This window comes from Saccopteryx leptura, chromosome 3, assembly GCF_036850995.1.
Source record: "Saccopteryx leptura isolate mSacLep1 chromosome 3, mSacLep1_pri_phased_curated, whole genome shotgun sequence".
In the NCBI taxonomy this organism is placed as follows: Eukaryota; Metazoa; Chordata; class Mammalia; order Chiroptera; family Emballonuridae; genus Saccopteryx; species Saccopteryx leptura.
Genome location: NC_089505.1, coordinates 6,463,759 through 6,477,986, shown reverse-complemented (window position 1 = coordinate 6,477,986; position 14,228 = coordinate 6,463,759). Strand labels below are relative to the sequence as shown.

General features: G+C 57.2%; 1 protein-coding gene across 1 annotated transcript in view; it reads left to right on the top strand.

Annotated features, from left to right (window-relative positions):
- The window catches only part of WDR27 (WD repeat domain 27), a 113,850-nt gene that overhangs the window by 20,694 nt on the left and 78,928 nt on the right, over nt 1-14,228 (top strand). Inside the window, exons 9-17 of the mRNA XM_066372815.1 lie at nt 856-976; nt 3,684-3,804; nt 5,158-5,261; nt 6,161-6,222; nt 6,544-6,665; nt 7,073-7,155; nt 9,359-9,437; nt 11,896-11,973; nt 14,107-14,204. Coding sequence (XP_066228912.1) covers nt 856-976; nt 3,684-3,804; nt 5,158-5,261; nt 6,161-6,222; nt 6,544-6,665; nt 7,073-7,155; nt 9,359-9,437; nt 11,896-11,973; nt 14,107-14,204 — 868 coding nt within the window. The remainder of the gene's footprint in view (nt 1-855; nt 977-3,683; nt 3,805-5,157; nt 5,262-6,160; nt 6,223-6,543; nt 6,666-7,072; nt 7,156-9,358; nt 9,438-11,895; nt 11,974-14,106; nt 14,205-14,228) is intronic.

The following is a 14,228-nucleotide window of genomic DNA, read 5'->3' as shown; positions in this document are numbered from 1 at the left end:
CCAAGGTCTGGTCCCTTTGCTGGAGCGGCTCACAGAACTCGGATGCACTCGTGGTCACTGTTCATTCCCGACACCACCGGCCAGGTGCAGAGATGGGCAGGACCAGCCTGCGGTCCGCGCACCGTCGCTTCTGCCCTGACAGAGTTGGAGTTGGGGCGTCAGCCTGCAGTGGGTGGCTGTGCTTGCCAGCTTGGAAGCTGTCTGGACCCCACAGTTTTGGGGTTTTATGAAGGCTTCATCACGCGCGCACGACTGGTCAAGTCATTGGCTGTCCTGGTTTAACTTACGCTCCAGCCCTGCCCCTCCCAGGAGGTCGGGGTGGGATGGACATTTAACCCTTTGCCGACAGCCCCATCCTCAGCTTACTTCAGGACTTTCCAGAAGTCATTCATTAACTGAATGAAAGAGGCCTTGCAGCTCTTATCACAGGAAACCCCCAGGGTTCTAGAATCTGTGCCAGGAACAGGGACGAGAACCAAGTATCGACTTCCTGTTGTGAGTGACTGTCGTGGACAGGTCTTTGCAAATGAAGATAATGTCTTTTCTTTTTGAGGGCGTTGACTGCTGTCATCCGTGTTTGTCCCCCAGGGACTGTGGGCAGTGTCCCTCATGTGGGGGAGGTGAGCACTCTGTCCCCTCAGCTGTCCCCTTCTGCAGAGGGGACCTGTGCTCTCAGCCTGCAGGTCAGCAGAGCACATGACACCGGAGCAGAGGCTCAGGGGACCTCGGAGGCCCCGCAGGACAAGTCCCTGATCCTGTCTGCTCCCAGCCTGCTTCCTTGTCTGCCTGTTCTTGCCTTTTTGTTGTTACCGTTCGGTATGAGGGTGACACGTCTGTCACATCTTGTCTGTCCAGCTTTGGGTCTTCAGTTTGGTGGAAAGTCATCATTATCGCTGTGTGACTCGTGCGGACCTGAGGAAGAAGTTAGAGACCTTCTCCACCAGGAGGGCTGAGTCCAGGCTGTGCGGCCAGCCAGGTAACGTCCTCTGACCCTTCCATTCGCCCACGGCACTGTCTGAGCAGCCTGCCCAGTGCCCGTCGGCTGTGGAGGAGGGACTGCAGGGTCAGGGCCCTGACCGCAGACATCTCCAGGCACCAGGCCGGCCTGTGAGAGACGGGGTGCAGTGGGTGAAGGCTCTGCCTGTGTGCCGGGGAGGGGGGCCTAGTGAACCCCCTTCTGGTGGTGGTGGTCCTGGCTGTGGGGGCCCAGGTGACCACCGACCAGCCCTCCGTGGACGCTGTGTGCTGAGCAGACTGGTGCATGCCCTCACATCCTGGATCCCACCTGGACCAACCCTGCCTGCATGGTGTTGCTGGTCACCTGTCCTCTCCCTCTGTCACCATGTGCTCTAGTATCTCCCTCTGTGAGTGCTCCTGCCGGTCCCCTCTGTCACCGCGTGCTCTAGTATCTCCCTCTGTGAGTGCTCCTGCTGGTCCCCTCTGTCACCACGCGCTCTAGTATCTCCCTCTGTGAGTGCTCCTGCCGGTCCCCTCTGTCACCATGCGCTCTAGTATCTCCCTCTGTGAGTGCTCCTGCCGGTCCCCTCTGTCACCGCGTGCTCTAGTATCTCCCTCTGAGAGTGCTCCCGCTGGTCCTCTGTCACCACGTGCTCTAGTATCTCCCTCTGTGAGTGCTCCCGCTGGTCCTCTGTCACCGCGTGCTCTAGTATCTCCCTCTGTGAGTGCTCCTGCTGGTCCCCTCTGTCACCACACGTGCTCTAGTATCTCCCTCTGTGAGTGCTCCTGCCGGTCCCCTCTGTCACCATGTGTGCTCTAGTATCTCCCTCTGTGAGTGCTCCTGCCGGTCCCCTCTGTCACCACGTGTGCTCTAGTATCTCCCTCTGTGAGTGCTCCTGCTGGTCCCCTCTGTCACCATGTGTGCTCTAGTATCTCCCTCTGTGAGTGCTCCTGCTGGTCCCCTCTGTCACCACATGCTCTAGTATCTCCGTGAGTGCTCCTGCTGGTCCCCTCTGTCACCACGTGTTCTAGTATCTCCCTCTGTGAGTGCTCCTGCTGGTCCCCTCTGTCACCGCGTGCTCTAGTATCTCCCTCTGTGAGTGCTCCTGCTGGTCCCCTCTGTCACCACGCGCTCTAGTATCTCCCTCTGTGAGTGCTCCTGCCAGTCCCCTCTGTCACCACGTGTTCTAGTATCTCCCTCTGTGAGTGCTCCTGCTGGTCCTCTGTCACCACGTGCTCTAGTATCTCCCTCTGTGAGTGCTCCTGCTGGTCCCCTCTGTCACCACGTGTTCTAGTATCTCCCTCTGTGAGTGCTCCCGCCGTTCCCCTCTGTCACCGCGTGTGCTCTAGTATCTCCCTCTGTGAGTGCTCCTGCTGGTCCTCTGTCACCACGTGCTCTAGTATCTCCCTCTGTGAGTGCTCCTGCTGGTCCCCTCTGTCACCACGTGCTCTAGTATCTCCCTCTGTGAGTGCTCCTGCTGGTCCCCTCTGTCACCACGTGTTCTAGTATCTCCCTCTGTGAGTGCTCCTGCCGGTCCCCTCTTTCACCACGTGTTCTAGTATTGGCCATGCTGCCACCACTGAAGAACTTTTACTGTTTAGTCCAGCTAATCACTCTCTTTTATAGGTGAATGTACTCCATTACTTTCCATATTACAGCAGATGTATCTTTGCTCTGCTGACCTTCAATATTTTCATTATCCTTTCAGTTTAGTTTGTGTTTTTTTCTTTTGCAGATGGTTTTAAGTCACTTCTCTTTAAAATAGGTCAGAAATGACCTTTACCCAGTGTATCTATTTTTCCTGAATGCTTATAGTCCTGGTTTTCATTTCTTGTGTCACGACCCAGTCGTGGTGAAGTAACCCTCAAACCCGCCTCAGAGGTGAACCTGTGACGACCGTCTCCTCCTCACTCTCTGTGTCAGGACTTGAAGCCTCGTCTCACACTCTTTCTCACTGTGCGCTCTCTGTGACGCTCCGCGTGCCCCTCGGCTCCTCTGTGCGCTGCTCCGCGTGCCCCTCGGCTCCTCTCTGTGACGCTCCGCGCGCCCCTCGGCTCCTCTGTGTGACGCTCCGCGTGCCTCTCGGCTCCTCTGTGCGCTGCTCGGCTCCTCTGTGTGACGCCCCGCGCGCCTCTCAGCTCCTCTGTGCGCTGCTCCGCGTGCCCCTCGGCTCCTCTGTGTGCTGCTCCGCGCTCCTCTCGGCTCCTGTGTGTGACGCTCCGCGCTCCTCTCGGCTCCTGTGTGCTGCTCCGCGCGCCTCTCGGCTCCTCTGTGTGACGCTCCGCGCGCCCCTCGGCTCCTCTGTGCGCTGCTCGGCTCCTCTGTGTGACGCTCCGCGCGCCTCTCGGCTCCTCTGTGCGCCGCTCCGCGCGCCTCTCGGCTCCTGTGTGTGACGCTCCGCGCGCCTCTCGGCTCCTGTGTGTGACGCTCCGCGCGCCTCTCGGCTCCTGTGTGTGACGCTCCGCGCGCCTCTCCGCTCCTCTGTGCGCTGCTCCATGTGCCTCTCCGCTCCTCTGTGCGCTGCTCCATGTGCCTCTCCGCTCCTCTGTGCGCTGCTCCGCGCGCCTCTCCGCTCCTCTGTGTGACGCTCCGCGCGCCTCTCGGCTCCTCTGTGTGCTGCTCCGTGTGCCCCTCGGCTCCTCTGTGTGATGCTAGCAGCGTGCTGTCTCCTAGAACACCCTCCTGTCAGCTTCACGTGTCGGATTATCAATAACTCTGTTCCTAGGAGGGTGTGAGCGTCCCCCTGCAGACGGACTGGACTCAGGGGACCTGGTTGACGCGACTCTTCCTGTCCTGGCGCTGGCACGCTGCGACCTGCCGCTGGTCCTCGGTCCTGCGCGCGGGCTGTAAGTACCGTGAGCCGCAAGAGAAAGCCTCAAGTTCCTTTCTTAGAACGAGGAAGACAGAACCAAATTATTTCAGTTGGTCTAGTTGAGTAATAATTTAGGATTGCACATTTTAATTAGTAAACTTGGTCAGTCATTTCAAATTTACTTAATAAAAAAGGGGGATTATTTTACTTTTGCTCATAAAATGTAGGCAGATCTTGACTTCTGTAGTGTGGGGTTGAGGGAGGTGTACCAGCTCCTTCTAAACTTCCCCGTCTGCACTGTGTGTCACATGTGCGCTGTGTGTCACGTGTGCGATGGGGACCCCAGGTGAGTTTGTCTCTGTGTGATAGAGCTATTACAAACACTTGACATCGTAAGGAAGCCACTGTTGGACTGTGATTAAAAGGGTAGTAATTGCTGTGTTCACGGCCCCACACAAAGCAGGAGAGGTTCTGGAGATGACCAGGGGCTCTGGTCCCCCTGCTGGGGAGGCAGAGGAGCTGGCTGGGCCGGCCACAGCCCGCGCTGGTGGCCCGGCTGGTGTGGCCCCATCTACGCAGACGCCCCTGCCTGGGCTGCACTGTGGACGGAGGCCGGGACGGAACAGTCCTTGCCGGCAGTCAAGCCCGTGTCTTAGAGCAGTGGCAGTGGCCGGAGGGCACAACAGGTCCCAGGGTCCTGGGTCCCGTTTCTGTCGAGGGCGACTCGCATGCTGCCCTGTGCTCTGGTGTCGGTAGGACGCCAAGCAGGAACTCCGGGGAGCTCGGGGCTGTTAGAGGCGCCAGATGTGGAGGCTGAGCTGGGATTTGTGTCCCGGATGGCCACTCTGAGTCCAGCCTGGTGTAACCAGCAAGGGCCTGTGAATCAGTTCAGACACTTTTACCTGGTTTGTAAATTGTAAACAGGAGGAAACAGCGGAGATGTGTTTGCCGGCCCGTGAGCGCGGCTGCTCTGGGGCCAGTTCCCCGGGAGTTTGTTTCTCACGGGCCGTGGCCTGCCAGTGGCCGCGATGGCACTGAGCCCTCACGGGGCACCCAGCGGGCGCTGTCCTGCAGAGGACATGACACCCACCTCCTGTGACCTCAGAAGAATAACAGTTGTGCAGATCAGAGCTGAGTAGGGATGAGGTTGTGGACTTCCGAGTTACTTGTCTTCACTGGAGACCAGAGTCCGAGGGACCTGGACTGTTTTACCAACAGCCTGGTTGGGGGCGATGGTGGACTGTGGTGGCAGAAACCAGCCCCCTGCCACAGGATGAGGGTCCCTTTGGTCTCCGTGGTGACACCCCTTGGCCCCCCTCAGTGACGCCCTGGGACTGAAGCTTCAAGACGAAGATCAGCACAAGGTTTTTTTCTTTTTTAAAAATAGTCTTTCTTCTGAGAACACCGGCTGCTTGTGGATTGGAAGCTCCACTGGTTTGTTCATATTTAACTTGGCGAACTTTGAACTAGAGGCTGTCTTACGTTACAAAGGTAAGGCCAAAGTATAAATAACCTTCGATATAAATGTCTTTGCTGTGTTTCTGACTGTTACGGGGAGTGAGTTAGGGTAGGAAGCTCATCGTTTGAATTTGAGGACAAGATGGCCGAGTCACTAGTCTCAGGGTCACAGTAGCCTCTGTGTGCGGAGTCCCAGGGACTCTGGTTCTGCTGGGCCCTCTCAGGCTGGTCCTGGTTCCCCAGGCCTCCGTCCTGTGTGCCCTCCCTGGTGTCAGCGCCCCATGGATGTCCCTGCCCCTCTGTGCTCTCGTCTGTCCCAAACCTCCTCTCAAGGACTCTGTGGTCAGCTGCGAGCATTTCCTGGGCCTGGACAGTCCCATGAGCTCATCAGACGCGACCTGTGTAAACTAAGCTGACACGCTCTCCAGCCCTGGCTCTGTCACCACCGTCCTGCTGGACACGCAGGACCGGTCACCGCCTCCCTCCTGCAGCCTCCAGTAGCGTCCAGAGCCGCAGCCTCACACCTGACCTCGATGTGCCCCTTCTGGAAGCTCTCCAGAGAGGCCCCCGTCGCTTTGGGGACAGAGCGGGACTGTTCACAGGACCCAGGCCCACAGCCTTTGGGGGGAAGACTTCCCTTCCTCACCACGTGTCCCCCTGAGGGGCTGCCCTGGAGCCTCCGTCTGGAGCCCTGCTTCCTCCTCCTGCCTCAGCTGCCGTCCCTGCGCGTCCTCCAAGATTCGACCGACAGGTTGCTTAGACGAGGGGCCTGTGTCTCTGCCCCGCATTGATGTGTGTGGTGCGCTGTGCCAGCCGGCGGACCCTGGGCTGTCCCTGCAGCGTCAGGAACACGGAGGACCAGCGTGTCACTGGGTGTTTCCTTCCCTCCCTAACCCCTTAAACGTTGCTGTTTCTCTTTGCTGAAAATGAAGATTTTAGGAACCTCAGCATTCTGGTTGCCGGGTCGTGTGCCGTGGGGAGCAGCAGTGGTAAGGTCAGTGCTCGGCACCTGCTGCCTCAGGGCCTGGGGCGTGGCCACCCCTACGTGGGGATGTGCTCACTTCTCCCTCGGGGGCCAGGTCGGGCTTTCTGGGTGAGGTCTCCATGCAGCAGTCGTAAGGACCCCAGTGCAGTGCAAGCAGCTCTTCCCGTCGACAGCATGCCTGTCGGTGACGGATGCAGGTTTCCTGCGGACAAGCTGTCTGCGTCGGAGGTGGGGTGCATGTTCATGATCGTATCAGAGCTGTGCCGTGAACCTCATCACGTTCATGATCGTATCAGAGCTGTGCCGTGAACCCCGTCACGACCGTTGCAGGCCCTCTGCGTGCTCACGGCCATGTTTGGGAATGAGATCGCGGTGTTGGAGGTCAACCTGGCCGCTCTGGTGAGGTCTCAGCAGCGCCCCCACCTGGGGACACATCTCTCGGTGCTGCCCAGGTAGGTGTGCCCAGGTACGTGTGCAGGGGGGCGGGGGGGTCCATGTGCCCAGGTAGGTGTGCCGGGGGGGGGGGGGTCCATGTGCCCATGTGTCGGTAAAGCTCATTAAGCTCCCACTGCACTAACCTCGTTTGAAAGAAGTCCCTACTCCTGTATTGTATCCTTCCTTTCTGCTAACGGGAAACACTTGTATTTCACGATAGAGACTGGGTTACAAAGCAGCACTTTTATTAAAAATACAAAGCTGTTTCTTGGAAAGAGAGTAAGCTTGGTCGTGGCCCTCCCCTCTCAACACTGCACGCCCCTATCTGCATGGAACGAGCCATTGTAACTGTCCCCCAGATGTGTCTTCTTGGGGCAGCTCAGACGCACAGACGGCCCCCACGCAGCCCCTGTTTCCACTGCAGCTCCCGCGTCCTGCCGACCTCGCCTCTGTACCTCGGAACTGCTGAGGAGACGCGGGCCCAGCCGGCCGCGCACAAACAAGCCGGTCAGTCGGACGCACTCTGAGACGTGGAAACGCAGGAGCTGTTTGTTCTCGGTGACGTTGTCGTCACCAGCACCACGTGGCGTTTGCGTTCGCCCAGGGCTCCTGTTTCCCCGCCCGCCGTGTGTTCTTGTGGGGAATGTGCTGTGTGTTTCTTCTTCTGACCTGAGTATAATTCATGCGGATTCAGTAGCTTTTAAGACTACTGACGGTCATTTCTCTAGTGGCTGGCACAGTGGTGGCCCATGGGGGACACTCAGTGATGATTTTTCATGATGACCTTTTTTTCTCGTTTCTCTTGGCTGAAGAATTTAAAGCAAATCCCAATTAAATCACGTAATTTTATTGCGTGCACTGTGGGCACATTTTAAAACACGTAGATGTTTTCTTCCCACTCACAATGAATGCACTGTATCCAAACTGACAGTGACCCTGGTGTCTAGGGGTTAGCTGGGACACACAGATACTCTTCTCAAACATACTTTCTCATTGTTTGTTCTAAGAAGCATCTAAACAAATGCACGTGTTGCTTTTTTACACAGAAGTACTTTTAAAAATTAACTTGTATTTTGATGTGGTGTTTCTTTCCACGTAAGAATCGTTGAGGGTGATGTCTTCTCTTTCCTCCAGTGACCAACCCGAAGTCCTGGTCAGTCTTGTAAAGTCTCTTACTGATGTCTTCTCTTTCCTCCAGTGACCAACCCGAAGTCCTGGTCAGTCTTGTAAAGTCTCTTACTGACCCAACGAGCAGGCGGCCAAGGTGCTCATCAGCCTCTGTCTCCCTGCCCTCTCCCGTCTCCCTCTCACGCCACGTCATACGTGACAGTGGTCACACGACACCATGCCTCATCATGTCACACCACATCCATCAGATGTCGTATCATGTCACATATCACACTGGTCACGTCACATCACATGTGAAGTGTCGTGTCGTGCACATCGGACGTAGGTCCATTTTTGCACAACCTGTCTGCTTCCAGGGAGGTGAAATTCTAGGTGTTGACTTTTTGGGGCAGCTTGTGCGTTTAGAAAACATTGACGTGGGAAGCGTGCGAGGATGACTGACCAGCAGAGGTGCCGAGTGTCCCTCTGAGAAAGCGCAGCAGAACCAAGGGGACTGTGTGGCAAGGGTGCTCAGCCCTGCGTGCTCGAAGCCCGTTAACACAGCTGGTCTCGCATTTGTGAACTTTGGTGTCAAGACTTCCCCGCGGTCCGTGGCGCTGCCGCGGCTGTGACTTTGTCTCCTCCTGACCGCTGTCCTGGCCGTGAGAGCCTCTCGAGCTGTGCTGCTCCTTCCCCTCACCCCAAGCTGCCTCGCCGTGGGGTTGCTGCGTGGTCCTGCGCTGGTCCCGGGCGGGTCTGCACCACATCAGTGTCCCCTTAGTCTTTGACGGGGACATGGTTCAGGTACCGGGTTTGACACAACTGAATTCCTTCATTTATTTTTTTTAACGTAACTATTTTAGAATCACTCAGTGTAATGCAATTACCCGTTGTTCTAAAGTTACAAGATTGTACAGAGTATTCATATTGAATACAAAGTATTAAATCTGTGTTAAATAGTAATTCTGGCAGAACTGTGGTCTGAGAGCACGTTGGAGATCTAGATATTTTGGTAAGTGTGTGTGACATCCGCGCCTTTGTGGTTGAGCAGTGGTGCTGTGTAGAACTTGTGACAGGTCGGCGGTCGGGTCGGAAGTCCCACCGCGGCTGACGGTGCTGGCCGACTCAGCTCTTCTGCCTGCTCTGTCGGGGGAAGTAAGCATGAAGGACAAGTCTGAGTTGAAGGTGATGGATGTTCTCGTGGGGGACAGCTGTTTGTCACTGATGTGAAGTGAATCGGTCATGTGGGCTGGTGTGAGTGTGCCATGGACAGGATGTCACATGGACCGGGGTTTGGCTGTTTGGTTTCCAAGTGCACTGCAGGGAGGAGTGTTTGGAACACACAGTAGTTTAAGCATTGCAACTTTGTGTCATTTAAGGTATGCGAACAACTGTTCTTTGTTTTCTTATGCTTTTAACATCCTTGACTGAGCCTTCTCTGCTGGTGCTGGTTGGTTCAGCATTGGGTGTGAAACCTTCTAAGTTTGTGGGTCATAAGTAGCTGCATTTGTGAGAACATCTCTGTTTCCAGGGAACTCCATCGTGTTACTTCCACAGCAAGCCGCCCACGGTAAGTGTTTGCTTCTTCTCCACCTTCACGCAGCTGTGCGGAGCGTCCTGAAGGACAAGCCCCTGGTTTTCCACACGCACGTCAGGTCGTCCGGCTACGCGTCCACACCGCAGTGAGTACGGTGGGCTGTGTGGGTGTGGGAGCAGGAACACGGGAGGGCCGTCGAGGCAGAGTTCAGAGTCGGCCAGAGTGTATCCCAAGGGCCACCCCGTGGGACGGAGACAGAGGTGGACAGCAGTTAGAAGGCAGAGTTCAGATACGGTCAGAGTGTGTCCTGAGGGCCACCCCGTGGGACAGAGACAGAGGTGCACAGCAGTTAGAAGGCAGAGTTCAGATACGGCCAGAGTGTATCCCAAGGGCCACCCCGTGGGACAGAGACAGAGGTGCACAGCAGTTAGAAGGCAGAGTTCAGATACGGCCAGAGTGTATCCGAGGGCCACCCGTGGGATGGGAGACAGAGGTGGACAGCAGTCAGAAGGCAGGGTTCAGATATGGCCAGAGTGTGTCCCGAGGGCCACCCCGTGGGACAGAGACAGAGGTGCACAGCAGTCAGAAGGCAGAGTTCAGAGTCGGCCAGAGTGTGTCCCGAGGGCCACCCCGTGGGACGGGAGACAGGTGCACAGCAGTCAGAAGGCAGGGTTCAGAGTCGGCCAGAGTGTATCCGAGGACCACCCCGTGGGACAGAGACAGAGGTGGACAGCAGTCAGAAGGCAGGGTTCAGAGTCGGCCAGAGTGTATCCGAGGACCACCCCGTGGGACAGAGACAGAGGTGGACAGCAGTCAGAAGGCAGAGTTCAGAGTCGGCCAGAGTGTGTCCCGAGGGCCACCCGTGGGACAGAGACAGAGGTGCACAGCAGTCAGAAGGCAGAGTTCAGAGTCGGCCAGAGTGTGTCCCGAGGGCCACCCGTGGGACAGAGACAGAGGTGCACAGCAGTCAGAAGGCAGAGTTCAGAGTCGGCCAGAGTGTGTCCCGAGGGCCACCCCGTGGGACAGAGACAGAGGTGCACAGCAGTCAGAAGGCAGAGTTCAGATACCGCCAGAGTGTATCCCGAGGGCCACCCCGTGGGACGGGAGACAGGTGCACAGCAGTCAGAAGGCAGAGTTCAGAGTCGGCCAGAGTGTGTCCCGAGGGCCACCCCGTGGGACAGAGACAGAGGTGCACAGCAGTCAGAAGGCAGAGTTCAGAGTCGGCCAGAGTGTGTCCCGAGGGCCACCCCGTGGGACAGAGACAGAGGTGCACAGCAGTCAGAAGGCAGGGTTCAGAGTCGGCCAGAGTGTATCCGAGGGCCACCCCGTGGGACGGGAGACAGGTGCACAGCAGTCAGAAGGCAGGGTTCAGATACAGCCAGAGTGTGTCCCGAGGGCCACCCCGTGGGACAGAGACAGAGGTGCACAGCAGTTAGAAGGCAGGGTTGGACCCCAGAAAGTCCCTGTTGCAGAAGTGGCAGCAGCTACAGAAGCGAGCACTTCCTGAGTGCTGACTGTTCACTGGCCTCCGATCAGCCCTTTGGTCCCTGACTGGTCCCCGTGATAATGATCGAGGACCTCGTGAGGTGAGGCAGGGGAGAGGGGCGTGGCGTGGAGGCCTGACCACACTGCCCTCTCCCAGAGCACAGCTCACTCGGACACCAGGCATCACAGCCCGCTGCACTCAGAGCTGGAGTCGCGGTGTGGACTGTCTGAGGCGGGTGGGTGGCGCGTGGGGGCTGTGAGGCGGGTGTGTGGTGTGTGGGGGCTGTCTGAGGAGGGTGTGTGGTGTGTGGGGGCTGTCTGAGGAGGGTGTGTGGTGTGTGGGGGCTGTCTGAGGAGGGTGTGTGGTGTGTGGGGGCTGTCTGAGGAGGGTGTGTGGCGCGTGGGGGCTGTGTGGCGTGGTTGCCGGCTGGTTTCTGGTCCTGCAGGGGCCCCGTGTTTCCCAGCAGAGTTTAGACACCCTCCTTCCACCTCAGATCTCGACTCTTGTCTGTTCTTAGTGCAGCAACTGAAACGTCCCTGTCAGCTGGAAGCCCTGTGGGGTCCCGCACTCAGAGTGCAGTGGGGCCCTTAGTGGGCTCCCTGGCTGACCCGTCTCCGTTGGCCCTCACTTCTCCCATGCGCCTCCTGAGCGTGTCCCGTCTCCACCCCTGGGCTCCCGTCGTCCCTCCTGCCTCAGGTGCACACCCGGAGGTCCACCTGGTGGTGCTGGCAGAGTGGCCAGACCTCTGCCCCCTGCATCCCGGCCACTGTCCTGGCTGCTCTGTATAAAAGTCCAGCCTCTGCCCCCCCTCCCAGGACTCTCCAGTTTTACTCTCTCTGCCCTGACCACTGGCTGGCATGACCAGTGCTTGCCCTGTAGGTAAAAGAGCACGGTATTCTCCCGCATTGGTTTTTATACCCAAATACAGTGTATTTTCCAGCACTGATTTGCTAATCATTGATATATAAGTGGAAGATTACCTGTTCGTCTCAAAATTAATTCCTCAGTTTATTACTAACTTGGGACAGTCTCGGCATTTATGTATTTATTTGTTTTCACTGTTCTTTTAAGAAGCTTAGAACTTCACCTCTGAGTGACGTGAGTTTTCTTTCCTCAGTGCAAGTATGTTTTCCCCGAAGACCAACGTCAAGGGCGATTGTGAAAGGTCTTCAAAATGCAAGAAAGCGTACAAATGGTGTGTACCCTAGTCTGCGCTTCCAACATACACTTGAAATGCACTTGGAGAAATGCTTTAAATAGTTAGCTGAATTTCTTCAGGCGTGAGGCCTTACGTGTACACCTTGTATGTGCACGCGTGTGCACAGACGTGTGCATGCATTCTGTGCACCCCTCCGTCCTGTTCTGTCACATTTGCTACGTGGCAGACACACTGCTGTAGTGCTCCCCAAACAATTCGGGAGCACTTAGTTTTTGTTGAACTTGGTGTTTAGGAGGCACTGGCAGGCTCCTGAGGAGTGGCTGGGGTGGACTCGGCGCTGGTGTCTGGGGGCCAGCGACCTGCCCACTGGCGTGGAAATGCTCCCTCATACCCAGCAGCCCCGCCCTGGTGCTGGCCTGGCTCTGGCTCTGGCTCCACACCCGTCCCTGTGACTGGACGAGCCCTACAGGTTCCTGGACGTCAGCCCAGGCAGGAGGGGGTGAGGGGACGTCCAGGGCCAGCCCATCTCACATCACGTAGACAGAGGTCATGGGCTGCAGGATTTTAAACGTTCACTCTAACGTGCACCCCACTCATGTCTGAGCCACCGTTTCATTTGCAAAACGCGTGCGGGACACTGACTTTCTCCGTGTCCCTCTGTGCGGCATGGCAGGCGCAGTCTGCGCCCTCAGCAGATGCCCCCCACCCTGCAGGACACCAGCTCAGGCTCTGCCCTGTGTGGTGTGGCAGTCTGCGCCCTCAGCACACGCCCCCCACCCTGCAGGACACCAGCTCAGGCTCTGCCCTGTGTGGTGTGGCAGTCTGCGCCCTCAGCACATGCCCCCCACCCTGCAGGGGACCCGCTCAGGCTCTGCCCTGTGTGGTGTGGCAGTCTGCGCCCTCAGCACGTGCCCCCCACCCTGCAGGACACCAGCTCAGGCTCTGCCCTCTGGGAGACTGTGTGTGGGTGGCCCTCGGGCGCTCTGTCGAGGGGGCAGGAGGCAGTGATTCCGAGGACCCATCATCTGTCCTGGGTCCAGGCGTCTGAACACCTAGAATCTGGGGATGTTACCAGAGTGCTGTACGGCGGTGTGTGGAGACGTGTGGAGATTCCTGTGTGAATATGTGCCTGGATAAGTATGTGGACATGTGTGTGTTTGAGTGGACAGGCGTGCAGATATGCATGCAGATGTGTGGACACGTGTGCGGATAAGCATTTGGACATGTGTACTGAGACGTGTGGATATATATGCAGGTAAGTGTACAGACGTGGTTGGATGAGTGGATACATGTGTGGATAAGTGCAAATAAGTGTACATGCGTGGGGATCTGTGTGCAGACGCGTGAATAACTTGACACGTGCAGATAAGAGTATGGATGCGTGTAGGTGATTGTGTGGAAATACCTGCAGATAAATAAGTGTGTGGACACGCGTGGAGAGTGTGCAGGTTCCCATCTGTCCCGTCCTCCCGGGCTCGGCGTGACACTCTCTTCCGGCGGAGTCTGCACGTGGGTCTGGGTCACGGGAGGGGAGGACGTGGGAGGCCTCCCCCAGCCTGGCCGGCCCCTGGTGTGGCCTTGCCGCCCCCTTGAGGCCGGCTGCCTGGTTCCTGCAGCTGGTGAGCAGGAGGGTCAGTGTGGTCAGTGTGGAGACGGCTGAGCAGGAGGGTCAGTGTAGAGACGGCTGCTGTCCGTCCGCCCGGCTCCCAGGCGCCCTGCGCTCTGGCCTTGCCCTGGAGTGTGTGCATCGGCCTTTTCTTCCCAGACCTCCCCTGGTTTCTCCTACAAACGGGGGCAGAGACGGATTTCATGGTGAATTAAAGCCACTTGTTCATTACGTGTTCGTCCGCGTTGAGGTCACACCGAAGGCGTTCACTGGGATGTAAACCTTTTCCTGCCAACCCTCCCCGGACCCATCATGGTATTCGTGTTAGTTTGTATCGAATACGATAAGTTCTTCATATTTTGTACTCGAAATACTTGCATTTTTTGGTACAAATGAGCGAAAGACTGCTGTGTTTGAAGAGTTCCTCCGTGGTTTTGGATGTGAGTTGACACGTGTGGATTCGAGTCTGATGGGATAAGATTGTGCAGGTTGCGGGGGACCCACTGTGTTTAGTTCTCTTTCAGTCTCACCTCGACCCCTCTGTCTCTCCCATCGCCCTCAAGCAAGGAGTACCCTCTGGAGAGCTCTCTGCCCACCAAGCTCCGCAGGCGGCTCGCCGTAGCGCAGGGCCCGGTGGCCGTGAGCTGCGTCCAGTTCTCAGGTATGGTGGCCCGGAAGGTACGTT